Below are 27676 nucleotides of genomic sequence, written 5' to 3' on the forward strand. Positions count from 1 at the left end.
GGGGCGGCCCCGCTCCCCGTGAGGCAGCGGCGCGGCTGGGCAGCGGCCGCCGCCATGCAGCCCTCGCCCCGGGCCCCGGCGCTGCCTCTGCTGCCGCTGCTGCTGCTGCTGCTGCTGGCCGGTGAGTGCGGGCTGCGGGGAGGGCGGGCGGCGGTGGATCCCCATCCCCTCTCCAGGCGGTGGGACCCCCGGCAGCCGTGGCTGCGGTGGGTCCGGGGCACCGGGACCCCCGTCCCTGGGGAGCTGTGCCCTGCGGTGGGGCCGGGGCACCGGGACCCCCCCACCCCGGGAGCTCCAGCCCGCGGTGGGTCCGCTTCCCCGGGCACCGGGATCTTCCATTCCCGGGAGCTCCAGCCCACAATAGGTCCGGTTCCCTGGGGCACCGGGATCTCCCAGCCCCGGCAGCCGCAGCTGCGGTGGGGCCGGGGCACCGAGACGCCCCCATCCCCCGGAGCTCCAGCCCGCGGTGGGTCTGGTTCCCTGGGCACCGGGATCTCCCATCCCCGGGAGCTCCAGCCCACAATGGGTCTGCTTCCCCGGGCACCGGCATCTCCCAGCCCCGGGCTGCAGCCCGCAGTGGGTCCGGTTCCCCGGGGCCCCCAACCCCGGCAGCCGCAGCTGCGATGTCTCCAGGGCACCGGGACCCCCCATCCCCGGGAGCTCCATCCCCCGGCAGCCACAGCTGCGGTGGGTCCAGGGCACCGGGACCTCAGCGGGAACAGGTCTTCATCACCCACCGCTGACCCTCGGGTTTCGAGACCTGTGGGGGGTCCCTGGGTACCAGACACCATCCCTACCCGGGCATCAGAGCCCTCTGGAGCGGCTGGTATGAGCCTCGGGCCCCCCAAGGGGTGACAGGGACCCCCACCCTCCCGGTGTGGCGGGGTGGATGTGTGTGGGCTTCACCCTGCAGGCTCGGGGCTCGCCCAGAACCTCCTGCCTCAAAATCAAGGTGCACGGCCCCCGGGGCAGCCCTGGCCACGCTTGTGATGTGGGGAGCAGATGGACGGACAGAGCCTGCCGCCCGCTGCAGCGCTCGGGCACCATAGTCTTCACGATAGTCCTCGTAGTCCCTGTTATGCCAGGGCTGCCCAGAACCGCTTTCTCTTGTATTGATGGCTTCTCCTGGCATCGTGGTGATTTTACTCACTACCGCGAAACTGGCACAAAGGAAAGGGGAACCACAAATTGCTCTCCATTTCCCCAAGAGCCTCCTCTTGAAATTTGGAGGAGAGGTAGGGTGCCAGGGAAAGGCAATTAAGTGCAGGAATAATTATACTTGGAATAGTTACTAAAGCTCTGCTTCTATTTTTAAATAGTCTGGGGAAATTTCCCAACAAAGGGATCCCCCTAAAGACCTGTGAGCTGAGATTGCCCCTTCCCTCCCTACCCCCATCCCTTTTGTACAGAAATCTGGTTAGTGTGGAACAGGAGTTTTGAACGGGGACGTTTAAAGAGTGGGGGAGTCTTTGTCTTGAGTCATTCTGGCAAGGAGGGAAGGGCTGATTTCCCAACCGGTCGCTGTCTTCCAGCACGGCCGAGCTGTGATACGATGACATCCTGGCACATCTCTCTTATTACCCCAATCTCCCAAAAATGTTCATGGGGGGTTGTGTCATCTGAGGAGCTGCTCTGTCTGTGAGCTGTGCATACAGTGCCTTGCCCCTGTCGTCTGGGGCTCCCTAAAGAGAAGGGATAAAGCCTTTTAGGTTTGCAAACAATAGTGAGCTTAAAGAGCAAAATGGATCAGAAAACCTGTCAGGGTTTTGTGCCAGTACTCTATGCCACAGAAGCAATAAGGCTTTCCAGAGCTGAACAGGGAGCCAGTTTTGTGGGTTTGTCCAGGCGGGTTGTCCACGTTAGGGAAAACCTCAGGCACAGCTGTCAGAGGTCCTCTAGCCGTGTCTCAGCAAGGGGACCTGTGTTCTAAAATTCTGCTAGACCTCTTCCTCCTCCTCCACGTAGGAGGTCAGGGTGCATGGTGGGGAACTGCCATATTCCCACCCCACTGAGCTGTGGCGTGGGTTGGCCCCATCCCCATCCCTTGAAAGCTGTGTTTGCTCTGCAGAGGAGGGAAGGAGATGGACCTCATGGTGGTTTTAAAATCTGGTGGTCAAAAGGACCCCAGCTGTTACTGCTATACTGAGGGTGTGTTTCCTATTTTCCTGAGGCTGCTGGAAACTTTTTAGTGTTGCTGTCCATCTGGTGATGATCTGGAGGATTTGGGTCCTTGGCTTTCCCTGTGATCCTGTCTGTGATCCTAGCAGGGAGAGTCGTAGGGGGTGGGAGATGAGGGGCAGCTCCAAGGGGCAGTTCAGTTCCTGATCTAGTGAAATTGATAATCCTGGTGGGCTGGGGCAGCTCTAGAGGGCTGGACTCAGTTGGCCAGGCATCTCCGGACACCTGGAGTCCTGCGTAGATGGGAGGTCAGAAGTGGAGATGCAGTCTGCTGGGAATTTATAGATCAAGCCCCCTTTGCTTAGTAGATTTGCTCAGTTATTCCCGTCTGGAATAACTCAGTGCACTCCAGTCTTGCTCCTCCAGTCTTGCAGGACAGGAACAGTTAAAACTCGAATGAGATCTGGGGGCACTGAGCAAGATTCCTGCCAGGGTCAGGAGCATCTGCAGACCTGTGGGATGGGCTGAAATAGGACCTGCTCTTCAGTGAGTGCTGGGCACACGGGTCTCCTGGCAGAGTGTAGAAACATCTCTCCAGGCTCTAGGGTATCTGAACCCCTTTGCTTTTGCAAGTAGGAAAATGATGTGGTTAAAAGCAGGGGTAGAAGGGAGGGAATTGGTCTCTTCTCTCTTGTTGTCTCTGCAGGTGCTTGTCTGCATGTGGGCTATTTAAGGCTTTTTTTCCCCCCGCTTCTGCCTGCTTAGAACGTTCCTTGTTAGCATTGTGTGAATGAGCCCAAGCTGAGGGAGTATAAATCAGAATGGATGAAAATTCCCTGTAGTCATTTTTCCCTTGGCCTCTTCAGTGCCATAAGGAAATGTTCATTTAATTATAGGCATCAGGGGTAGAAATAAGTACATTAAGCCCTCAAGGGGAAGCTGCCGGCGACGAGCTGCAGATCAGAGCGCGCTGAAGTTTTTCCACTTGCTCAGTGAGGGAAGGAGCTCCGGCATGTTGTGGGTACCTGAGCGAGCGGCAGTAACGACAGCCCAGCTGTGGGGCCAGGGGGAAAGGGGCTGCGGGGAAGGTGCATCACAGCCCGCAGATGGCAGTCGGATGAACTTGCTTCCACTTCTTGCTGGCTATTGAAACACATAATCCCGGAAGAATGGAGAGAGGCTATTTGTCAGCCACACAAGCACAGCCTGCGCAGAGGCAAAGCGAGCACGTGCGTTGGTTTGTTCGGAGGGCCAGGGATGCTGGCAAGGAAGATGCGTCCTGCTGGGGCTTGAATCAGCCCTCCACTGTCCCCATGCCTGGTTAAGCCCCGTTGTGGTTACCAAGGTTCAGATGTCCCTTCTTGTTCTGGGGATATTTTTTTTAGTGTTCGGAAGCCAGCTTTGTTGCTCTCCCTCTGTATGACAACTGCAACCACTCTCGTCTCTTCTTGTCCTGCCTCATGTGTTGTGAAGGTAGTCAGGATCCGTACACGTGCCCTGGGACTACCAAACCTTTCCACAAGCTTTATTTGCTTAGGATGCTTGAGGTTGTTTGGAGAGTGGAGCGCCTTGAGGCAGGGTGGTTATCACTACTCTGCTGCCCAAACAGGAGCACAGCATAACCATTTTCTGCTCTGTGTTGTGTCCAGTGAGTTTTAAAGATCTTTTAGGGGAATAGAAGGCTTCTGTTACACTTGATGGGCAACCGTATCTCAAGGGAAGTCCCTCCTGTGTCTGCAGTAGTGTTTGCTCTGCCTGAGCAGGGAGGCTCTGAGGACGAAGCAGCCGTGTATCTTTATTTGGTGTGCTGAAAATCAAATTGAGTGCTGTGGGGTACATGGTCCAGGTCAGGACAGAGAGAGAAGAGGAAGCGCAGGCCTGGCAGGGTGATTTTTAGCAGACAGATGAAATGCTTTGAGCCTGTGAGAAGGCAAAGGAATCTGTGGGCTGTGGTTTTTCTTAGATCAGTGGCTTTCATCCTGTGGTCTTTTAACCCCTGGAGGCCTGTGGGCTGCTTTGAGGAGGTCTGTGAAAGGTAACCGAGGAAAGAAAATTCACTTCTGCTGGATAAAACTGTCTACCCAATGCTGTTTCCCCAGGGGCTTCATCTCCCCCTAAGCTAGAAACTGCCACTGTCAATAGCAAGAAGTGTGGAGGAGAGCAGACGTTGCAGCAGCAGAGGAGGGAGGTGTGAAGGCTACGAGACGATCTGGGGAGGGAGTGAAGGCAAACAGTCTGGGAGGCTGAAACCAAGCAAGATTGTGACTCCTGGCGTGAATGGTTGAATGAAGGGGAAGGACAGACAGGCTTGTCTGAGTTGCTCTGACCTGCTTGCATGGACTCTCTTCTGTGGAGATGGGTGGTGGTGTTCAGATCAGTCTGATGTTACTGATCGTGATGACAAGAGACCTCACTCCTCTCAGTGCCGGGCTGAGGATGCCCTGCGTGTCTGGAGGTCGGGCCCCCGATGCACACGTGCTGATGAGGGGCACATCTGCAATTATCTGCAAAAGCAGGTGCATCTTTTGGCAGTGCCTTGCCGTTTCCCATGGGTATATCTGGGTCTGCATGCTCTGCTGAAATGCCAAGGGAGCAAATGTTGGCAGTCCTTTGCAAAGTAGCGCCCGCTCAGTACGTGCAGACATGCACACCCTGTAGCCCAGTGTCTGAGCTCTCTGATCATGTTAGCTGTAAAGATCTGTAGTAGTTTAAAGATGCTGGCACAGCTACTGTGTGCTCTAGGACCCCCCTCTAAAAAGTTATCACATTGCAGGGGCTTCTTCAGTTGTGCCTTGTCCCCTTCCTTCAGCTAATACGTGTTGGTAAGTGTATGTGCTCCCTGCTAAGTGTATGTGCTTTTCCCATTGCTTTGTAAAATGTACTGGGGTCATGGGATGGTGGATGGTTTTAGAGGGACACTTGGTGAAGGACCTGGTTGCTGACAGTAACAGAGGAGTACGGCAGCCTGATCCTGTTTTCTGAAGCCCTAATTGGAAATGATCTCAGCGATTAGGGGCCCAGTTGGATTTTAACTGGTCTAGTGCAGCATGCGAGAGCAGCAGTAAGGCTGCAGGGCTGAGAGAGGTCTTTTAGGTAGAGCATCCCAGCGTGGGTATGGTCCGTGACTCTGGATTAGCACCAAAAGGACTTGGTCTGATATACAGTCGTCCTGTATGCTTCCCTGTGCAAGCTGTCGAGGGTCTGGGGAACAGAGACTCCAGGTGAGCTTGGACCTCCTTCAGCTGAACATTTTCTTCTCTTCCTCCACTGTCTGTGTTTGGGATCCTTTTTGGTTATTTAAATTACTCTATGTTTTATTATGTTCTGCAAGTGGTTTGTGCACTGGCTGTTCTGCTCTCTTTTCTCTGTCCTTGGGTCTTGCTTCCCGCTCTTCCACAGCCGGAGGGAGGCAATATCCCTGGCAGATGCTCCCCTCATCTGGTCATTGTGTTTCTGTCCGAAGTGATTATCAGTAAATGACCCATTCCTGACCCAGCCCTCCTTGGAAATAACATTGTTGGATAACTCCTGGGTTTGGAGTGGATTTGAAAGGCAGGTCAGTGGTTGGAGGGATGGATGGATGTTGTTGCAGCTCCTGCCCTGGCAGTACTGAGGTGCTCTGACCTTGCTCCCTGGTACCTGTTGTGTACCTGTGCTTGGGTGGTGCTAGTTGGTGGCGAGAGGCAGGTAGGTCACAGCATGTGCTCCAAGCGAGTTCTCCTCCCTTCATCAGGCTCATCCTGCAGTCTGGTGTAGCCACGGCACCCAGAAAGGAAAGGTAAAGACACCTTTCAGCTGGATAAAGGGCACACCAGCTTCTCAGTAGGCCAAGCCGATGCGATAGCATCTTAAGGGATGTTTGTGTGTTTCCTTGGATAGGAAATTGAGGTTTGCTTGTTGTTAATTTAAAAGCAAGATGATTTTAAAGGCTGTTGGACACAGTCACAGCCAGATTCCATTTCATCTCCCCAAATCCCTCCTCTCATTTCAGCTGGATACAGGAACGACTTATTTCCTCTTTCTCTTCTAGTTCTATTCAATAGGCCAGTTGGGAGCTTTTAAACAGCTGCCCTATCCCGTGGCGAGGTGGCTTTCCTTGTGGCAAAGGGATAAAGTGTTTCTTGGTTGGCTCATGTGCAAAAAATACTTAGGGGTTCTTTTAGAATTGCTTAGAAATGTGAAACTGCTCTTACATGCAGCAGTTCGAGGGAGATGGCAGATGTTCTTTCCTCAGACTTTTTTTTTTTTCTGCTGCTGAGCAAAACTCCTCCATCTGCCTTGTCTGGGGTGGTTGTATTGAATCCTCTGCTGATATGAGCAGGGCAAGCTTTGCCGCGTTGACTTGGAGCAGTTTTCTGGGGTCAGCAAGTAGCAAGCCCATTTCATCTGTGTATCCTCCTGGCTGGCTCTTTTCCAGAGGCCATAGAAAGGTAACACTGCAGTATTATTCCCTGTTGTTGAAATTGCCCCATTCTGCTCCCTGCAGAGGTGAAACATCTTTTGCAAGCTCAGCGTTACCTTCCCATGTCACCTTTGTGGGTGCTCGCAGCTGGAGAACTCGGAGCTCTTGTGCTGGTTTTGGTGCTGTCTCTCCGCCTTTGTTCCCTCTTCTCCCTCCACCTACCTCTCCCACTTTCTCTGCTTTCTCGCCCCTCCTCTGTCTGTCTGATCTGGGGAGGGTTTTTCCTCCCATGCTCACAGCCCTGCCGGTTCCCTGAAGGCTGGCTGCCCTCTTTAGCATGCAGAGCCTCATCTCCTCCAGGTTACGTAGAGGTGCCGCAAAAATAGAAATGAGAGACAAATGCCCCATTGAAGCAGCTGGCAAGCCCTGGCTCCGTTCCCTACTCCCTCCCACCTACAGTCGCAGGGCTTTATTCATGCATGTTTCTTTTTTCCTATCATTTTATCTGCCTTTTAAAATACAAAATGAGGAGACTGATGGCTGATAGTAGTAGTCTAATCCCCGTTCCCCATCCTTGGAGGAAAACGGCTACCCACTGATGTCTTGGGCATTCGATTTCCTCTCTTGGCTGTGCTCCCCTGCTTCTCAGCTCACGCTTTGATTCTTTCTTTGCCTTGGAGTTGACAGCTGCATTGAGGTCCTTTATGAGATGCTTGGAAGAGAGGGGGAAGGTGGCAGATCTTGGGTCTGCTGCTTGATACCCCAATGCTTTGGGTTGTTGCTGCTGCACGTGCAGAAGGTATGAAGTAGTGTCAGGCTGCTGTCTGGAGAGGAACAGATCTGTACACTGGTGCAATGGTGCTGTTAGCCTTGTGGCTGATGCTGGCATGGAGGGTTCCTTCAGGCCAGCCTCTGCATCCTGTGCCTGTGGATCAGACCCCAAGTTGTTGTGCTACTCCAGATCTGCCCTGGGAGAAACCTGGCTTACTTAGGCTGTGTCTATTAATGACTCATTCTTAGGGATGAGGTGGTGTAGTTTTATCTTGGGCTGAGGAAAGCAGAGCATCCCAGTAAACAAGATAATGCAGCTTAGGGGGTTTTAACTGGATAAACGCTTCAGAGTTAACAGAGGGTAAACAAACTCCCGGGATATGAGCTTCCCACATGGATGGGATTAGCTCTGTCGGTACCCAGGTTCACCAAGCTCTCTGTTGTAGAGATGGTGGGATGGGCTGTGGTTGAGCTCTGGAGGCAGCCCAAATGGGGCGTAGCTGATGGAGGCCAAGAGGCTTGAGCCAATTTTTGGAGCTGGTGCAGTTATATTTTGAGGCTTCGCCTAGCTGGCTGGAAGACCAGGGATGCGTCTTGTAGCGTGGCTGGAAAGCCAAGGTGCCACATCAGCCACATCTCGGCTAATGGGAGATGGGGGAAACTGAGGCATTGGGATGGATAAATAGCTGATGCAGGATCCAGGCAGTCAGCTACAGTCTCAGCTACACCAAATTTTCCATGTGGAAAAGAGACCTGCTGTGGTTTCTGCCCATCCTTCCGCTCCCCTTTTCTGGATAACTGAGAATAATGTTCCCTTTTTCCCCCTTGCAGCTCTCTGTCATGTTTATTTAAGCTGTAAGCTCCTCAAGACAAGTGCTCTCTCCGCTGGGCTGCGTGGGGCTCGGCAGTGCTCTCCGTTAGTGATGCAGGTGTCTTGTGTCAGCCTGGGGAAGCCCAGCCCGGGCACTGTCACGTTGGAGCCTGCTAAGCGCCGCTGAATTGGTGTGGGGCTGGCCTGGCTAGATCTCTCCAGATCCATGCTTGTGCACAAGAGCCGTGTGAGCTCTCATTTCCAGCTGTGGGCTTCACTGTGCGTGCATAGTTCACAGGGAGCTGGCTCACCCCCAGGGATGCCCAGAGGTGCTTTGGTTGGCTCTGCGATGCTGCAGTAGCTTCCTTCCCCTTTGATACTCTGCCTCTGTTACCGTTCCCTTTTTGTTGCTGCGCTGGCCTCAGCCAATCTTGCCTTGGATCAATAGAACAAAATAAACAAGATTGAGAAGTGCTGAAGCCTGGCCTAAGCATATATGGGGAAGAGTATCCAATATTGGATTTTGTTCACTTCAGAGAATAGCGGAGGAAGGTGGAGAGGGTCAGAGAGGCAGAAGTCTTGAGGAATGCATTTCTGGCCTCCAGCATTCCCAGGGCAAGTTTGGTAAGCAGCCTGGCAAGTAAGCAGCAGCTCTCAGACTTTTTGTGTTAAGAAGCTGATGTTTTCAGTGAAAGCACCAGAGCCAACCCATCTGACATTGCCCCATAGCTCATCTTGGCATTTGCCCTGACTGCAGTTTGTCTTTCTGGGACGTGAAGTCATAGGACATAGTGTTGGGAAGGAGCCTTGGGAGGTTGCTTACTCTGTGCCCTTGCCTGGAGGCAGTTCAGCTCTGCTTAAATCGTTTCAGACCATGTCTATCCAGATCTGTGTGCACCATCCAGGTGATGTCTCGACAGTGCTTTGTAAAATCTCTCTGTTTCTAATGCTTCAGGACTGTGCAAGCATTTTCATATCTGCATTCCAGTGATATCTCAGAGCTGTTTCCAATACAGGATTTTCTCCTCTTAAGACATTCCTAATGGAGGGTTTCCTATCTTGTATTAGAAATGTTTGGTGCTCGTTCTCAAGGTGGTGACTTATCACTTTGTAATATTTATATTCATAATATTTCTGTTATTTCCATTCTTGAGATCACCTAGCTCTACCTACAGCCTTTCTGTGCAGCGAGGATATCTCCTCGCTTTGTGTCCTTGGCTAGTTTCATTATCATGTTCCTAATTTTTGACCCAAGGTCACTTAGGAAAATGTTAAAGAACAGTAGATCCAAGGACAGACATTGAGGAATTCCACTGATAGCCTCCCTCCAGCACAAGCCTCTCTCATTTTTCCTATAGCCAATGCCTTATATTTGTCTTGCACATTTCCTGCTAATCAGTGTCTTTTCTTGCCTCTCTTGTAATTCTGTGTGAGGCACTGTATCAGATATTTTACTGAAGTCCATATGGATTAGATCTGCTGTATTTCTCTTGTCTAGAAATTCATTTTTCAAAGAAAAATACTAAATTAGTCTTCATTTTAGCTTATTCAATTAGTTCAGTTCAGTGACTAGTTCATTAAGAACTGAGAAACTGAGTATGAGCTGAGAAAGCGGGAAAACTTGTCCTTTTTTCTTCTAATCCATGAATAAAAATCAGCTGTGAAAGGATGAGATCTCCTGGTTTTAATGTGCTGAAGAACAGAGGGCTAGGAAGCAATTGGTTCAGTTCACCCAAATTAGTTACTTTGCTTGCTTAACAAAACTGTTTTAAATGTAAAACATGTTTTGGTAATCTCATTTTTTCCTTATGCCTCCATGCTTATGATGGTATTTATCGGTTGAATAAAGCCAAGTTCCAGGTGCTGTTTTCTTGCATTTTGATTGAAGTTCAATATGCATGTGAATGTACCTTGACACAAATCACAATTAATGTCTCATCTAGGAATGAAGAAGTGTCAGTCAAACCTTCTCATAGATAAAATGGAAATAAGGATTTAATTGTTGAAAAAAAAGTGTAAAATGCAACCTGCCTCCCTGCTTAGTTCTAGGTATGTGTTTGCTTTTGGTAGATTGTAGTTCTTACCTGTGACAGTCGGCTCTTCCTTAGGAAGACAAAAAATGTGAATGCAAAATGAAGTTCAAATCAGTGACTTAAAAATAGATTTCCAGCCTACTGATTTAAAACATGATTAATATTGGTGCTGTAAATAATTTTGGTTTAAATTGGTCCCCCTGCCTATAATATAGGTGCAGATCAGGAGCGCTAGGGTGAAATCTTGCCTGGGGGACAGTCACATAGGAAACTCATTGACTTCACAGGGCCAGAATTTCATGTCTGAAGTATAAACATTCCACCTCCTCTTCAGGATGGATCATTAGTAAGGTGCCCATCCTGTCCTTTCAAAAGGGCGAAGGATCTGAGAGGGTGAACCATCACTGCCCTGTTGAAGAGAGGTGCCCCAGGCTGGATGGCTGCTTGGCACTGACCCTCTGCATGGATGTTTCCTAAAATACCTTGGTTCCCTCATCAGCTGAAAGCACAGCTGAGGGGCAGGTTACCCCAAAGGCAACGTGCGCAGTGGGTTGGCTTGGCAGGAGCAGGCTGCAAGGAGAAGACAAGCTCAGTGGATGTCAGTCCTATCTCTGATAAGGGTTTACTATCATTTTACAGGGACCTTATGCCTCTGCCTTGCCTCCTCGGAGGACTCAGCTGCCGATGGCCTCACGTCAACTTCTCTGTTGGAATTTGCCATGATGTCCCGCCTGGAGGCCATGAATCCCCATGAGCAAACCAGCCCAGAGGCTGCGGAGCCTGATCTTGCCCCCAGCTCCCTGCATGCTGCCCCAGGATCGGGCTTTGCCAGCGAGGAGAATGAGGAGTCCAAGATCTTACAGCCCCCACAGTACTTCTGGGAAGATGGGGGAGAACTCAATGACTCCAACCTGGACTTGGGACCAGCAACAGGTAGGTTATTTTTACACCATTCTCCCCTGCTCTGCAGGAGCTCTGGGGAGGTGGAAAGATGCAGGGATCTGTATTTCTGCTTTGACACAACTCTTGCTAAGAGGGCCTGAGATTAAACGTCAGCTCTATTTTCTCACCTCAGTGCCTGACGTGTCCCCAGTGAACCCTGAGCAAGCACAGGCTTTAGAAACCAAGTTACAGCTAAGCCTTTATTCCTGAGCTGCCATGAGCTGGGAAAAGTATTGCCTCCACCTTGCTTCTCATTGCCTCATGCCCTTCTTTATCTCTCTCTCTCCTTCCCCCTTTTATGCTCTTCTCTCTCTGCTTTTTTTTCCTGTTGTTGTCAGTTAAGCACAACCTAAAGGTCTCCAGACTGCGGCTCAGAGATCAAGGCCATCTCAGGATTTGAGTCAAAGCTGGGTTCCCTGGGCCAAATCCTGGATTCCTCACCCTGTGACTTGAGTGGGGATTTGGCCTGAGAGAACGCAGCAGGTTTTCTCCCTTGGGCAGCTGCTCTGTTACCTACTCTGTCTTGCCTGCTCCCAAAACAGGAGCCATGGCCAAAATGAGTTTGTTAGCATTTAAGCTTGCTTTCCTTTGTGGATTTTGAGACCGCTGAGTTGTTTCCAGAGTCCATCGTTGGCTCTGTGATGCTCTCAGGGAGAGGGACGGGAAGAAAGAGGAGGAGTGTTACAGGGTTTCCAGTAGCTTAGGAGATTATTTCACATGCTCCTACTCTTAAGTGTCATGTGGGGCATATATTAGATGTTACCCAGAGGCCAGGCTTCAGCTTTATCCCTCCTCCCTATCCAGTATCACTGCCTTCCTCTCAACTGGTCTGACTGAGGTCTGCAATTAGAAAGCACAAGTCTTATTTTACCTTTGCTCCTATTTCTGTGACCTTAAGAAAGACCTGTGCTCACACAGGGCTGAGGGCTGCTGTAGTGCTATGGCTCAGGCTGCCCACTGGGGCACTGAGCATGCTGAGCGGGGCAAGGGTCATCCCAGCTTAGGTCTCCAATGCCCTTTGCTCACTGAAATTGCTGCTAAACTCATCTGGCCATGCTGTTGCTGCCCTGGCCCCTGGAGCCACGGGGACTTGGCTATGGGGCGGCTGTGCAGATGCTGCCTCCACAGCGATGCTGGGGGCGGATGGTGCATATTCCCACCAGCGCATCCTTGGGACATGCTCTGGCTTAGCGGCTCTCATGCGCTGGCAGCATGCTCAGCGGCGCTTTTATTTGTGTGCCAGCAGGCACCTGCATGTACTCACAGATCTGGACGTGACTTGGAGAACAGCATGTGCTTGTCCATTGAGAGCGAGATGCGCTGGGTACCGAACCCAGCCTTGCCTCTTGCACGTGCCTTGGCCCATTTGTATGCAAAACACACTCCTTTCTCCTTCCGTTCTTGCCTGCAGTGCTTTCCTCCATGAACAGATGTGCTTTTTCAGCTGTCCTTTAAGCGTACCCTGCCCTATCTACTGTCCAGCTAACCACTTCTGTGCTTCCAAGCACTGTTATTTTCTCCTGGCCATTGCTGTGTCCAGAGCTTGTGTCTCAGTGGCATTTCAGTACCTTGGTTAATAGAAGAGTTGAATTATTCAAGAGCTGGGAGCGCATTTCTACTTAAAATTTAATTAGAAACCTGCTGTGTGTCATTATACAATAAAGGATATTGTAATAGCATCCTTAAATTGGGCAGCCTTCTCCTATCATGCAAAGCCTGTGCATGAGATACACACACAACCAGTGGATCTTAAGTGCTGCATGTGTGACAGATGCCATGTGATACCTTGTGGAACTGCGTGATGACATCTGTTAGGTTATTTTCAACATATAAATCCATTAAACAGTTTCAAGCAGCTGTTGTTTAAGGGGAAAAAAAAGTTTATGGTATAAGTTTTCCTTATGTGGGATTTCTCTGTGAACAACAGTGAAGTGTAGCCTGGCATAGTTGAGAGCTCTGTCCCAGGCAGAGATTTGAGACCCTCTATCAATCAAGGCACAAACCAGGATTGTTCTGTTAACTGGGGTGGGAAAATTCTTTGCTATGAAGGCGACATGGAGTGCTGGCTTTTTTCTGTGATTCGTGTAAAGATATTGGCCTGGAATTGGTGGTCTTGTTGCAGACAGGCCAAGTCTCCAGTGATTTCAAAACTGTATTAGTCATCTCTCCTTTTTTTATGTTCTTCTGAAGTCTGTGCAGGGAGACTCTTCTGCCTTTGTACAACTTCAAGGCTGCAGGAGATAAAAAGTAATAACAATTTGCAGCTGCTGCTCTTTTTTTAAGTGCACTTGAACATCCTTTAAAAATATTTCTGGAAAACATGTGGCATGTAGGGCCACCTGTTAGTCCATTAGAAAGTGAGAACAAGCTCCCACTGACAGAGCACAGCTCAGCCTGGGGCTCTCATTCTTCCAGTTAATGTGCTTTAGCTGATTTATGCTATGGAACAGTAAATTTATATTGACATCAGTGAGCACCAGCCTGTGGAAGGACCCTGAGATTTGTCTCATTCTGTCAGGGAGTTCTATGATATGGCTTCTATGTTCCCACCAGACCTAATCCATCTCTTCTTGATGCAGCTCCACTGGGGAGCAGCTGTGCATGGGTTGGCACACATGCAAACGTGTGTTTCTGTGCACAGTCATAATGAGACAAATCTCAGGGTCCTTCCACAGACTGGTGCTCACTGCTGTTGGTATCCTTACAGTAGGAAGCAGTGTCTGACTCGTACTTCAGCCAAGAGGCAAGTCAACAGAGCTGTGAACCTGTTACTTCTGCATCCCACTGTCTTCAGGCTTCCAGGGAACCCATGAGCTTCTCAGGTTGAAGTTTCAGTTTGGCTGCTTGGTTTCATCTTTGGTATCAAATCAGCCTGAGCCACAGATCAACCCTGAAGATAGGGTTGACCTGCAGGAGCTCACATCTGGCCTTTCTTGTCCTCCTTTTCCCTTTTCCCACCTTCCCCATGTTGTTTTGCCTAGAGGCTTCCAATACCTCATGTTTCGTGATGTCACACTGGATTTTCTGGGCAACAGATGCAACATCTCTTCTAGCTTTAGGGTTAGAAGACGGGATACATTAGGTCTGCAGGTCCTTTTTTAGTGAGAGTTACATGGTGGCATATCCATTCTGGAGTGCTCCCTGATTTGCTCTTGTTGTTGTTCTCCTTTGTTTCAGTTGGAATGCAGTGTCCCAGATGTTCTTTCCAGTGCAGGCTTTAGGTTGAGGCAGCCTGGTCATGAATTGCTGGGAAGTACAGGCTCCTGAAAACCGATGCAAGAATGTCTGGTAGATGAAGGCACTTTGTCCCTCTCCTTCCCTGCCCACCAGCTGAGACTCCAAGGATTGGAGGACATCATCACATCTTTGAGTGTGATTGATGACGGGCTGGCACGAAGCTCGCTTTATTACAGCTTAGGGTCTGCTCTTTTAGCTGCAAGGTTGTACCTTTGAAGACCAAGGCAGGACTGTGCTGGGAGCTATGAAATCTAGTCTTATAAGTTGGTGACTCACTAGGACGGCATGTGGTGCTTTGTTAGGGGAGACTGTAATCTTTTAATTATTCATGATAATTAACAAGGGATTCCCAGGAGAGCTAGGATGAGTGATAGCAGGACAGACAAGTTAAAAGGACTGTATTATAAGAAAAATAAGTTTTCTGACCAGCTAATGGGATAAAATATCTTCCATCCCCAACTGTTCTCTGACAGTGAGATTCACGTCTTTCTGTGATGAAGTACTTGCCTCTGGCCAGAGAGATCCCAGTCTCTCTCAGCCTTACGGAAATCTGCTGCCTCTTCATCCAGACTGACAGCAAATCTGCAGTTCTTAATACCATCTTCAACGCAAGCATTAATGAAATGAAGCACCTGGTAAAGACTGTCTACATAAGAAGCTTAGTGCTGAGCAGCCCCCTGCCTGTGCTCAGCTCCCGGGGTGCATCTTGTTTATGCCCTGGTTTAGTGTATGCTGACGTGTTAGGTGATCTATCTTGGGGCAAGTCATCTCTGCTGAGACATTGCCGGAAAAGGCTGGCCTGTGGCAAAGAGGGTTGTTGTGTGCACAGAGTTATTCTGGTGCAGCTATCTCTGACTGATGCTGGATGAGGGTGGCTTATTCCAGCCCCACTGCAGTTCATACACTGAGCAGGAAAAAGGCATGGGGGTATTTGGGAGCAGCTGTAGCGCTTGGTGCCCTGTCGCTACCTGATGCAAATTCCAAGCATGATGAGAAGCCGCTTTCCTACTCTGGGTCTCTCTTAACTATGATCTCTTTTGTGTGTTCGAAGCAGTCTTGGAATCGCAGATAGTAACTTCTAGCTCTTCTGGAAGATTAGGATATTAGCCCCAACTGGCTCAATTCCAGCACCAGTAATTGCATTTTCCCTCCTTGAAATCCCCCTGCAGTTTCAATCAGATGGAGCATGTCTTTTTTGCCGTAAGCCTCACTGCTCTGTACTGCAAAATGGTGAGCAGATACCACCTAAGCCCTGGCTGCATTTTAAACAGTGAGCAGACTGCACTTTGCACTTCCCGAAGTTGGCAGGTGCTTTAGTGTGAATGGAGCTGTCAAGCTGTGTTGTGGTGGTAGGAGCCCAGGAATGTTCTTGTCTTTATTACAGTGCCTTCTAGTTATCAGTGATTCAATCACTGGTTAACATGATCTTCCAGTTTAATCCAATAAAGACCTTATGGTGAGGTTATGTGTACTAAAAACAATGAGGGTCACCCGTTTTCTGAGCTGTCACAGTTACTTTAGACAGCTAATAGACACAAATACAGTGTAGGGAACCCTGAAGGGAAGTAACTCAGACCAGCTCTTCTGAATGAAGGAGAAGCAGAAATGTAATGAATGAAATGCCTGGCAGGGGAATCGTGCTTGGCATGGTGTCAAGACTTGGCCCATCTGATATCAGGGAAGTTTTGGTATCGATTTCAGAGGGAGCGGAACATCTCCCAAACAGCAGCTCTTGCAGAGGTTTGGAGCTCATGTTCACCTCTCCTAGCACAAATCATTTCCCCAGGCAAAGGGAATTTATCTGTTGGGACTGATACATAGATCTACTGGGAGATGCAAAGGGCAGGAATTGGAATGATGGCAGGGCTGTGCAAGATAGTTTCTTTAGCAAATTGTGTCTGAGGGTCTTTGTAAGAGAGCTTGGAAGAGAAAAGCTGGAGGGGCCTGAGGGAGGCAAAGACAGCTGGATGCTGCAATGTGAGTAATATTGTTACTGATCGAAAGCATTAAGGGGCGTAGCTAAGGATGTGGTGGCAGGGAGGTGAGACGGAGGTGTGGAATTTCATATCAGTGAACCAGGCTCCCAAGGGGATGATGCGACTGAGAAGCTCTGGGAGACTACGTGACATGGAGCTGTGGGTTCCTGCTACACTCATCAGGTCTGTCCCTGTTAGCCTGTTTGGCCAGAGATGCTGAGACAGCTTTCTGGCTCCGGTGGGCAGTTTTCCTGAGCTGTCCCCACTGTGATCAGACTGGCTCCATCGTGGCTTAGCTGCTCTTGTTTGGCTGGGAGGAGGTACATAGCATGTGCAGCCTCTGTGTGTGGTCACAAGTTCCTCTTGTGCTCCAACCTACTGGTGATTTGGGTGGAAGACTTACAGAGCAGACTGTAGCAGGGAAGGAGCTGATGGTACGTGCAGTTACTACCTTCTCCCTTTCCAGGCACCCTTCTCTTTGGCAGAGTTCTGCTTCCTTGCTGAAATTAGATGAGCTGATAAATGAGCCTCACTAATCTGGCACTGCAGCCAGCTCCTTAATACCCGTCTCCTTTAACAGAAGACCCTGCCCCACTGCTGCAGCAGGAGCACTTGGGTCTGACTGCTCTGTTCCGTGGTTGCTGTTTCTCTCCACAAAAGCTGGTGAGGGTAGGAGTGGATAGCACTGGCATAGGTAGGTGAGAAGGTCTGTGGGCGCGTTTCCATGTGCCAGGTGTAAAGGGTCTGCTGAAGGTAGAGGATCACCAGGTGGGCCAGTGGGTGGTAGGGTCTGAAAGACCACTTGCTGATGGAGAACTGCTAGATGAATTTTGGAAGGAACCACTGAAAATGGGAGGTGCCCTTTGAGTTCTCTTAGGGTTGAGGGGATGAGAATCAAGGGAATGCGAGAAGACTCTTCAAATAGGGAAGCTCTTAGCTCTGCATTGCACAGATGAGTTAGAGAGAGCAGCTTGTCTGGAAAGAGCTGTGGGGAGGAGATGGCCCAGAGAAGCAGCTCAGGTTTCTGTCTTCGGCTGCTTTGTAAGATAGAAGCCTGCTGGGAGAGAGCGGGATGGGTTCTCCCTCAGCTTCCATGCCTGGCAGAGGTAGCAGAGGTAGCAGTCCCTTCAGCATCCTTAGATCTTGGTGGTGGAAAGGCGGCAGTGTGGCTGTACCACGTGGATCTTTCCCTCACAGAAGCTAGGTATTCTGTGAGAAGAATACCTTAAGGAAAGGTCGAATGTGTGACTTCAAAGGAGAACTGACAGGCCAGGAGCATTTCTAGCTCCTGTGGGGCAAACCTCATGCTACTTTTTCCCATTTTGCTTTTATGCTGGGCCCATCTGCCAGTTCTTGCTCTCCTCCAGGTGGGAAGAGGGGCAGGGAAGAGAGGAGGTACAGAGGAGTCAAGAATAGCTGAGAATGTCTTTAGGCAAAGGAAATGGCAGATTGGACCACTGATCCTTGAAAATAGCATCTCATCTGACAGGGCCTTGTTTGCAGGAGCATGCAGGAGCAGCACGGGCAGTACTGGTTGCCAGGGAAGAGCCAAGGCAGTGGATGTGTTAGCTGACATGGGCCTCTTTGTCTGGGAGTTCACACCCTCTCTACCAGCAGGTGTTACCTTGGAGTCAGATGCAGAGACTCCTTGTGCTGATCCTTACAGAGGAGTAAGACACCCAGAGAGCTGCTGCCCGCTGTGCTCAGTGGAGCATCTGCTTTGGCAGGTAGGAGAAGAGATGGGGACCTTGGGGATTTCAGGCAGTCACTTAGCTAATAACAGTAACCACAGGTAGAGCAGGATGCTTGTTTCTGTCTATGCAGGGATCCTCTTCCTCTCATTTCTCAGTCAGAACATGCGCTGTGCTTATCTTGGAGAAAGGGAGTTAAATGGGATGCAAACTCCTGAAACAGAGCTCCTTGGGTACAGGCAGTTCCTCAAAGATGAAGGTTGATTTATGCCTGCTGGACTTAGACCTGCTATTCTGAGCTTAACAGGTCCGATCTTACAGATACTCTCCTTATCCTGGGATCCCAACTCCTTGCTGGGATCTTTCTGCTTCAGCATCTATGTTTGTCTGGCAATGTCACATGCATTCAGAGTCAGAGCCACAGAACAAGCAGGGGCTGAAGTTGGAGGGAGGGGAGTTAGATTTAGCTTCTATTTCCTTGCAGCAAAACTGTTCCTTAATGACGTGGAAAACTCATAATGCAGATGTTTTTGGAATGACTTCACTGCTGTGAAGTGCTGTACAAACTGAAGTTCTGAAGTTCTGAATTTCGAAGCCGCCCAGGTTGATTCAGATTTTGGTGGTATTACTTGGTGGTGCCAGGGAAGGTTTGGTTTGCTGTGCTGTTTTTTCTTTTCCAGAGTATTTTCCATTTGGTTTATGGCTGCCTGCTGCTACTACCCACTGTCTTTCTCAATCCCATGTGAAATTAATCCCAGGCTCCCAGCTTAATTCCTAACACTCATAACCTCACTGTGGTGATGCCAGGTGTCAAAGCTGTTATTTGCAGATCTCCTGGCTAGCGAGTCTGTGAAAACACCTTCAGGACAAAACAGAGTAGGGAGGATGAGCATGTGAGTTATCCCTAGGGAAAGTGGGTTCACTGGGATGAGACAGAGAGCTAGGGAAGTGAAGAAGGGTGCGCTGAACTTGCCAGGGGGGTTTATTTTTTCCAGTGGCAGGCTGCCCTCTCCTAGAGGGTCTCTGCCGTTTTACCTCATCTATAACTAGACACATATAATGGGGTCAGCTCTCTGCCTTTCAGAGTTCATGGTTATTCAGGAGATAACATGAAGTCTCTTGGATCTCTTTTTAGATTACAGCTTTCCTACTGCATCTCAGAAGGCCTTGCTGAAAGGGAATGGGACACAGGTGAAAGACAACTGGGAAACAGCCACTGTCCAGCCGCCAGCAGAATTTGTTGAGTCTGACTTGCACACCCCTTTCTCCAGCTCATTGGAGGAAGAGGAGGGGCTGCTGCCTATAGACCACTCAAGAGGAGGAATGGAAAGCCTCCGGACCTCTGGGCCAGAGGTTACATCTTCTGAACCGATGGGCCAAGGGGACCCCTTCTCCCTTTTTTTTTCCACACCCTCTGCCAGACCAGGTGCTGTGACCGAGGCAGCCACAGGAGGGCAAGAAGAGGACTCTGTTCCTCCAGGCTTAGACCTTGGGAGCAGCATGGGACCAGGTCTTCTGCCTGTCTCCTCTGTTTTTTCTACTACTGCTGCAAGATCTCCCAGTATTTCAGAAGAGCCCTTTGAGGTGACAGCTGGAGACACGTGGGCTATTGAGGGAGCAGATTTGGAGCTGACTGTGACTACCACGAGAGCAGAGTTTGCAGAGACCACCGTGGAGACTGGTGGGGAAGAACATTCTGCCAGAGAGGAGGTCTTGGAGACTACGGTGGGGTGGGAGATGATGCTGGAGCCCACAGTGCTAACTGAAACAGGACAGACCGCAGAAATGCCTGTGGGAACACCCTCTCCTGGATACAGCTCCCCAGGCACCTGGACTCTTCCTGGCAGTGAGCAGCACCCCAGTTCTTCTGCGTCTTCTTGGGACAGAGCTGACGAGTCTGTACTGGATCCCATTTGGAATGACACTGAGTCAGCCACTGAGGCTGTGGCAGCAGAGAGGAGCTTGTCACCGCAGGCTGGGGACGCCCGCCTGGCCATGCTGCCGACAGAGCTGCCCTGGGACTCAGCACAGGTAGCACTGGGAGCAGTGAGTGGGTGGGAGGTTATAGTGGGGATGTTTGTGTACTTCTCCCTGGGAGGGGGAGTGGTGTTTAACCCCTTAACCCTATGCACACCGTGAAGTCTAACTGGTATGAGTACCTTTTTCTGTCCAGCCAGCCAAAACTGAATTTTGGGGGATGTTTTTCACAGCATTTTTTAAGGGTGTCCATCATCCTTGGTGAAAGCCCTGCCCCCTCACATCTTCCCCAGCAAACTGCTGCTCAGAATCCTGCTTCTAATAAACACCTCCCCTCTGGGGCATGCACAGCAGTGAAAGCTCCTTGTTTCCTCAGTCTGCATTATTGGAAGTGTCAGGACAAAAATGGCCCCAAGGATTTCTGAAAAGGGAGTGAGAAGGAAGAGCTATTTTTGCTGCTGCTGCTGCTGCCTGCAGGGACCAGATGCAAAGCAGGTGGAGCAGGGTATAGTGATCTGCAAGGATGTTAGCTTAGGAGAGGCCGTGGAGAGGAGGTGTGAGGTGAACTGCCATTCGTGAATCCATCAAACTGGCAGCTGGTTAAGGAAATACAGGTAGCAGGAGCTGGCTGGTGAGAAAGCACCGGGGAAAGCTTTTAATTTTTGCTTTCTGCCTGACAGTACTCAGGACCCTGAGCAAGTCACTTGGTTGCTCTGTGCATCCAGTTCTGCCCGCGAAGTGCTGCCCTGTCTCACCAATTTGTTTAAGGACCACAGAGGCTACTTTGAGAAGGACATCTCAGGAGTATGACACAGCCCTCTGCTCCTGTCCCTTGTGTACCCTGTGCTTTCAGCAGGATTGCTGCATTCACTACTCAAACCCAGCTGTCTTTGTCTTGTCTCTCCAGGTGATCTGCAAAGACTGGAGCAACCTTGCCGGGAAAAACTACATCATCCTGAATATGTCGGATAACATTGACTGTGTAAGTTAGTCCGAAGAGATGTGATGGCAAGGGGAGAATAGTGCTTAGGGATGTGGAGGCAGGCACAGCTCTTGCTGTCTGCTTTCACTACAAAACATTTTAAAAGTGCTAAATCTCAAAGTCTCTGTAGAGGCTGTTGAGAGAAGGGGAGGAGGACAGAAATATTCCTGTTCCCCAAATGGGGAAAGAGTGGGTGGAGAGAGAAGATTTTGCTCAAAGTCTAGCACATGTCAGTCCCATATTGGGTTTTGACTAACTCCTGGCTGCTAGTCTGTGCCAGTCAGTACCTGGATTGTCATGAGACGTGAGAGTTTTTAACATTGCAGCTCTTGCTGGCAGGATTGAAGGGTGATTCTCCTTTTCTCTCTTTCTTTTTGCTCTCCTCCTTCCAGTATATACTAATGTACCTCTGGTGGCTCAAAGCAATAGGAACTCCTCCCTGTTTGCAGTGTGAATGGTTCTGTGTCAAGCAGCTGTCACTAAGTCTTCCTTAAGTACCTCTTCTCCCCACTCTGTTATCTTGTGTGTTATCTGGGTCTCTAAACCAGCCACGCTGTGGTAATCCAGTGCCTGTCCATCCATCCCCATAAAGCTGCAGTTAATTCATGAGCCCAAAGCCCCTTGTGGTTCCCTGGCAGAAGGGCTCATTCACCTCTGCTGGGCCTTTTATCAGGCACTTTAAAACCAGTTGTGAAAGACCTGGGGTCAAAGTGCCATTCATAATTCTAAGAAATTATTATGAGCCTGACAGCCTGAGACCAAAATGTTTCATCAGGGAACCGTGCTGGCCTTATGTGTCTGCACTTTTGCTTGCTGCAGCTCCTGCTCTGGGCAGAGCTGGATGGTTTTGTTACTGCAGGGAGACTCTGTGGCACTGGTTGTTTCCACTACTGATGAGGTTTTTTTTTTCTTTTTTAAAATGAACTTTCTGGGGAGAGGGAAAACAGGGGAATTCATGTACACAATAAAGCATACTGACTGCTTTAAGGGTAGATGAAATGTCAGTCTCTTTCCTTCTGGTTAAGGCAAACCAGTTTGCTCATTGGAGGATTTTTAAGTGTCTCTGCTACAGTTCACAATTGCAACTCAGAAAATCAGTCCTTGACAACCAGAGTCCTGCTGCCTGTGTCCTCCATGTTCTAGCCCCCATTGCTTTTTCCCCCATCTTTTTGGAGTTTAAATGCTGGTTAATTCTGTAATACGTAGTAGCTTCCTTCCTGTGGTCACTTGCACTTGTGTTGTTTAAAGCACTGGAAGAACTGAAAAGCAGATATGCAGATATTTCTTGACCAAATTGTGTCTTTACTGTTAAATCCTCAGTTCTGCCTTGCTGCAAGAAGACAGTGCCCTGGGATAGGCAGGACTGAACTGTTTTTCTACTTGATTTCATGTTTCAAAACATATTTCCCAGCGAATGGTTTGTGCTATCGTCCCCCTTATTCAAAGGGACACTTGTCAACATACATATTTAAAATGAACATTGCATCATTCCCTGCCTCCCATTGCCACTTTGCATGGCTGAAGCTGAGGTCAAGCTTCTCTCCTTTCCACTGGTGTTGATGCAGTTTGTTTCCTACCCATGGCAATTTGCTCCATTTGGGCAACTCACGTACCCCTGCCTGTCCTTTTTGTTTTCTGGTTTCTTTATCTGAGCCCTGTGGTATTTGGATTTCTAGAGCTACAAGGGAGAGCCTGTGTTTCACGTACTGTAGTTTAAATTAGTGCGACTGGGGATTTCACACATTTCTTATGTTTTGATGCCCTGATCTGGTGCGTTACCATGTCCCACTGAAAAGCCAAAGGTCAAGGGGGATGCTTGGGCCCCTTCGACAGGGTTGTACCTTGAGCTTGAATATTCATCATAGTGCCAGGCTTATACATGCGGCAGGGATGATGTCTGTATTGCTGGGTTAAGCTGGCAGCCCATTTATCTTCCTAATGGGCTCTGGGCAGGGCAGTCACTTCAGTCTCTCTTTGGGTACATCTCCCACTCAATATACCTGGGAATTTTTCCCCAGTGAGGACTGCAGGATCTGACCTGACAGTGGTACTTGGCTACACATCAGGAGGTGACCTCCACCTTTGCTCATGTCTATTCATGCTCCTTCACAGCTCCCTTTTCCCCACTGTGAAGAATTTATCAGTGTCTGCAACCTCTACTTTCTCCGACACTAGAAACATCTTGACTCTGTTGTTGTCCTGGTCTGGAGCTTAGCCGCTCCCCCTTTCTCTGCATCCCTGAAAACAAGGGGGCAGGCTGGCAGTGGGGTAGAGCAGCATGGCACTGCATCCTCGCTGCTCCTGCCTTCTCGAGCTGAAACCCATAACTTGATGAGACGAGGCACTGGCAGGCCCTTGTGATTCAGGCCCCAGTCATCGGTGTCTTTTCCAATTAGGCCATTTTCGGCACAGGCCTGTGCCTGCCCTGAGCGTTTTGGATTGCCATGGCAACAAGAGCTCTCCATTTTATTAATCATCTGTGTGGCCTTCAGGTTGGCATGGCAACTGGAGATAAGAATAGAAACACAGGAGTGAGAAAGCGGCAGAGGAGCCCGCCCAGGGATGGCTGGGGCATGTCAGGCTGAGCAGCACCCGCTGACCCAGCACTGGCTGCAGGGAAGAGCCTGGCTGCTCCCTTGTTGCCTTCCACAATAATGTCACTTCAGGATCCCAGTGTGCTGGGGGAGCTGGCATGATGTGGGACGTATGGTGGCTGCAAAAGCCAAGGAGGAGTGTTGGTGTGTCAGATGATGTGGACGGGTCTGGCCCAGGACACTGGGGATGCGCAGGGGAGCATTGCACCAGGTTTAGCATTGCTGGCTTTTGTGCATGCCTGGTTCAGGGGTCTCGGCCATGCAGTTGTGCCAGCCCTGCAGTGCTACGTCTGCCCTGTTTCCTCCATGCACTCACCAAGGTCCCTTTCCTGTGGCAGGAGGAGTTTCGGCTGGAGAGGGGTCCCCAGCTGTTGGCACTGGTGGAGGATGCCTTCTCCAGACAGGCAGAGGGACCACAGGACCGCTGGCTGATCTCCCTGAGCAAACCCAATGAGAACGACAAGCACTTGCTAATGACACTGGCAGGGGAACAGGGTAAGTGCTGGGAGCTGGAGTCTTCCTGTGATGGGGTGTGTTTAAAGGGCTCCCAGAAGGTGGTGTTCAGCCATAGTGGAAGGAGCTTTTGTTCTCCAGTCCATTTCAATGACACGGATTCCCAGTGCTAACTGATCTTGAGGGATGGAGGGGGACTGAGGACGTAAGACCCTTTTTCTTCACGTCTGCCTTCTGACTTGTCCTTTACCACTTGCACGAAGCTCCATCTTCTGTGTTTTGCCTCCTGCTTTGCTCCCTCCATGAATTGCCTTCACTCGAGCATCCATCAGCTTCATTGCAGTGCTTATATACACTCCTCCGTGGGCAAGCCAGTGCAGTGGCAGGGCATGGCAGCGTGCTCTTAGTTCACTTCTTAAGTTAACACTTCTTAAATCTGATCTGAACTGGGCCAGTCCTGACAGTGCTTCCTCTGCATTTCCAAAGAAACAACAGCTGACATTGAAAGGTGGGCTGGGCTGGAATATTTTACCATCTCTAATCCCTTTTGGTAGGAGGCGCTCTTCCTGTACTGCTGCTGCTCGCTTAGTGACAGAGGCCTCTAATGTTGACATTGTGGACTGTATGAAAAAAACCCCTCAGTATTCGAAAATGCCCCACAGTGACAGTGAACAAAGTTGTGCGTTGCCTGCCTCCATTCTGTTGGGGATTTCACAGTGATGAGTACATCTGTCTGAGCTAACCTGAGCTGAGAGCAGCACTGATCTCTCTCTCTCCTTCTTTACAGGCGTCATCCCTACAAAAGATGTCCTCATGGCACTGGGGGATGTTAAGAGGAGCTTAGCCGAGGTAAGAACCTGTCTGCCTGCATCCATTCGTTAAGACTAGCTATACCATTAAAATAAGAACCTCGAAAACTGGGACCGTATCTCAGTCTAATGGAGTGCTGAACCCACAGCAGGCAAACAGATGAGTCAGACACCTGGCAATCTCCCTCCTCTGCTCTCTGCTATTGCCAGGCCATCAAATATCTGCTCCCGTTAAAAGAGTAAATGTGGGTTATTCTCTCCTTGCTTTTCTGGCTTGATTGTGAACCTGCCGTTTGTATATTCATTTTGTTGGGATACTTGGTCTCAGAGGAGAAGGATGTCAGACTCCACTGCCAGCTGCCTTTAGCACTTATGTATTCCCCTCTAATCCTGGACAGTTTAGAAGAGGGTTGAGATTAGGGCAAATTAGGTCCATGATCTCTGATTTTGCCCCTTAGGCCTATGGGATATGTAGGCACTGAGGGCCTGATTCTGCTTGGTTTTACACTGCTGGAGTAATTCTGCTGAATTTAGCAGCAGAGTTGGGCCACTGCCTTGCTGGCTGTCTGCTCTCTGTTTTTTCCCTGACCTAACTGGTGCAGTTAGACAAAGCAAATTAAGTGCTCAGTGCTGTATTGATTGGCTTACACCAGAGAAAGTGCAAAAAGCCAACCCTGTAGAAATTGTGTGACTGAAGTCTCAGCAGCTGGAACTGACTAGAAAGAAGGATTTGTGTTGGTGCAGGGTTTGAGTTCTTTGTGCAACTGTGACCTGATGTTAAGGTGTATCCTATCAGAGCAGCCTTGTCACCTGCCTCTGACTCTCTGGCTCTATCAATAATGAAACAGTGCTCATTGCACTGACTTGGCGCTAGCATGAGCTTGGAAGGAGGAGGGATAATATTCTCTTACTCATCATACTTTCTGTTGAATTGATACGTAACCTGTTTGAAATCTGCCAAGTCACTGGGACCAGTGTTGGGCTTTGTTTGCAGGTAACCACGGGGGGCCTGTTTCCAGGGCAGTTATTCCTAAGCTTTTTGGATCAGCAGGCAGCTGTCCACCTTCAAGAACTTGGAAAGGCTGCTCTGCCTTCTTAGGACCAGAGCTTTAATGGAAACCTACTTATTATGTTTACATTCTCTGTCAAACAGTCACCAAAGCCTCAGCACCCATCAGTGGTCCATAGTTTGTTTTGGGCATTTTTAATCTTGGGCAGTTTCTCCCATGAAAGCTGCCTTGTTTTGCACATGGGTGTGATCCTTGTGCAGGCAATCAAGACAAGATTGTGCCTACTGTCGTTTGCTGACAACATCAGCTTTCATGAAATGTGGTGTTAAATTTAATTATGTGCCTTCTAGTCGAGTAAGATAGTGTATGTCCTGAATCCCCAACCCTGGCTCTTAGTTCCTCTGCCCAGAGTGATGTACTGTACTTGAACTCTTGGAAGTCTGAACAGGATCCCACCTGCCTGCAGGCCAGGGGATTCAGTGTACCTCCTTCTTCCTTCCAGATTGGCATCCAGAACTACTCAACCACAACAAGCTGCCAGTCGCACCCCAACCAGACACGCAGCGATTATGGGAAACTCTTTGTGGTACTAGTGATCATCGGTTCCATCTGTGCCATCATCATTGTATTGGGGCTCATATACAACTGCTGGCAGAGACGCCTGCCCAAGATGAAGAACATGGTGAGCGCTAGACAGGAGGGGAAAGTGGCTAGACTCTGAGCCACTGGGATAGAGGGGATTGGAAAGTTAAGAGGGAGATTTTTTTCCCCTGTCCACTTATCACACATAGCTGGATATGCTGCTGGAGCAGCAAGGGAGCCCATTCAGGTGTCAGAGCGGTTCAAACCCGTCTCTTGCTGTGCTCAGGACAGCTCGTTTCTACTGCAGGGGCTGGGGTAGGAGTAAGTTTACCTTTTCCCACTGACCCTGCAGAGTCTTGGGTGACCCTTATATCCTGGTCTGATTGTACTTCTCAGCAGTGTTAAAACCTGTCCCCCTTTGTCTCCGTTTGTGTTCCTCTCATCCTTCGCAGTCACACGGCGAAGAGCTGCGCTTTGTTGAGAACGGCTGCCATGACAACCCCACCTTGGATGTGGCCAGTGACAGCCAGTCAGAAATGCAGGAGAAGAAGCCAAGCGTGAACGGTGGAAACACCATCAATGGCCCTGACAGCTGGGATGTCCTGATCAATAAGCAGGCGAGCGAGGATGTGGATGTGTTTGAGGAAGACACGCATCTTTAGAAAAAGAAGGGAGGGAACCACTTCCTGAAATGCAGTTGTGTCTCTCCTGTCTTGAATGATGGACCACGGGATGAAGTGGCTTCTCAGGAACTTCTTGAAGGCTTGGGACAGGTCAACTCTTTGGGCAAATTTTCCTGACAGAAGTACTGAGCCCACATCTGAGGCTCAGAGTTGGGAGAATCAGTGAACAGAGGGAAGCGGGAGGGGTGGGTGTGTAGGTCTCTTTGTGTGTATTCCTATCAGTAGCACCAATGCTTTCCTATCAGTAGCACCAATGCTTTCATCACCTTTAAATGCACTTACTGTAGCTCTCTGGTAGTGGCTGAGAGAGGCTGGGATTGAGAAGCAAGGTGATCAGTCGAAGCCTGCCACCAAGAGTCTGGCTTTGGGGAGTAAATTCACTTTGGGAGTCCAGTTGGAGCTCCAGCAGCCAGATCCTAACCTTGAGATTGTGTTCAATCTTTGCAGGTGCAGTAAAACCTGTACATTCTGCATGGCGGGGAGCCAAGACTCAGTCAATATCCCAGGCAGAGTTTGCGTTCCAGTGTGAGAAGGGATTTTTTTTTTTTCTTTTTTAGTGCTTTAGTGTGCAGCTGCTAATTAGAGGGGCAAATATCCCGCAAATA

The 27676-nt window shown here is 49.8% G+C and overlaps 1 protein-coding gene across 2 annotated transcripts; it reads left to right on the plus strand.

The window, feature by feature from the left end:
• PODXL2 (podocalyxin like 2) lies at nucleotides 1–27676 on the plus strand. Of its 2 annotated transcripts, none has more exons than XM_069865548.1 (8): nucleotides 1–121; nucleotides 10775–11068; nucleotides 19117–20012; nucleotides 20866–20940; nucleotides 23873–24029; nucleotides 24775–24836; nucleotides 26309–26488; nucleotides 26841–27676. In XM_069865548.1, the coding sequence occupies exons 1-8, from the start codon at nucleotides 55–57 to the stop codon at nucleotides 27048–27050; spliced, it is 1941 nt and encodes a 646-aa protein (XP_069721649.1). In that variant the 5' UTR covers nucleotides 1–54; the 3' UTR covers nucleotides 27051–27676. The 2 variants fall into 2 exon arrangements, with proteins under 2 accessions (XP_069721649.1, XP_069721650.1); XM_069865549.1 differs by lacking the exon at nucleotides 1–121 and adding an exon at nucleotides 7271–7319.

Source organism: Phaenicophaeus curvirostris, chromosome 11 (genome assembly GCF_032191515.1).
Source record: "Phaenicophaeus curvirostris isolate KB17595 chromosome 11, BPBGC_Pcur_1.0, whole genome shotgun sequence".
Classification (NCBI taxonomy): domain Eukaryota; kingdom Metazoa; phylum Chordata; class Aves; order Cuculiformes; family Cuculidae; genus Phaenicophaeus; species Phaenicophaeus curvirostris.

Excerpts from the sequence above, each read along its gene's own strand:
- PODXL2 (XM_069865548.1), top strand. The coding sequence starts at position 55 with ATGCAGCCCTCGCCCCGGGCCCCGGCGCTGCCTCTGCTGCCGCTGCTG. Across the intron at positions 20,013-20,865 it reads TGCCCTGGGACTCAGCACAG|GTGATCTGCAAAGACTGGAG; the intron begins GTAGCACTGGGA and ends TTGTCTCTCCAG. Across the intron at positions 24,030-24,774 it reads GACACTGGCAGGGGAACAGG|GCGTCATCCCTACAAAAGAT; the intron begins GTAAGTGCTGGG and ends CCTTCTTTACAG.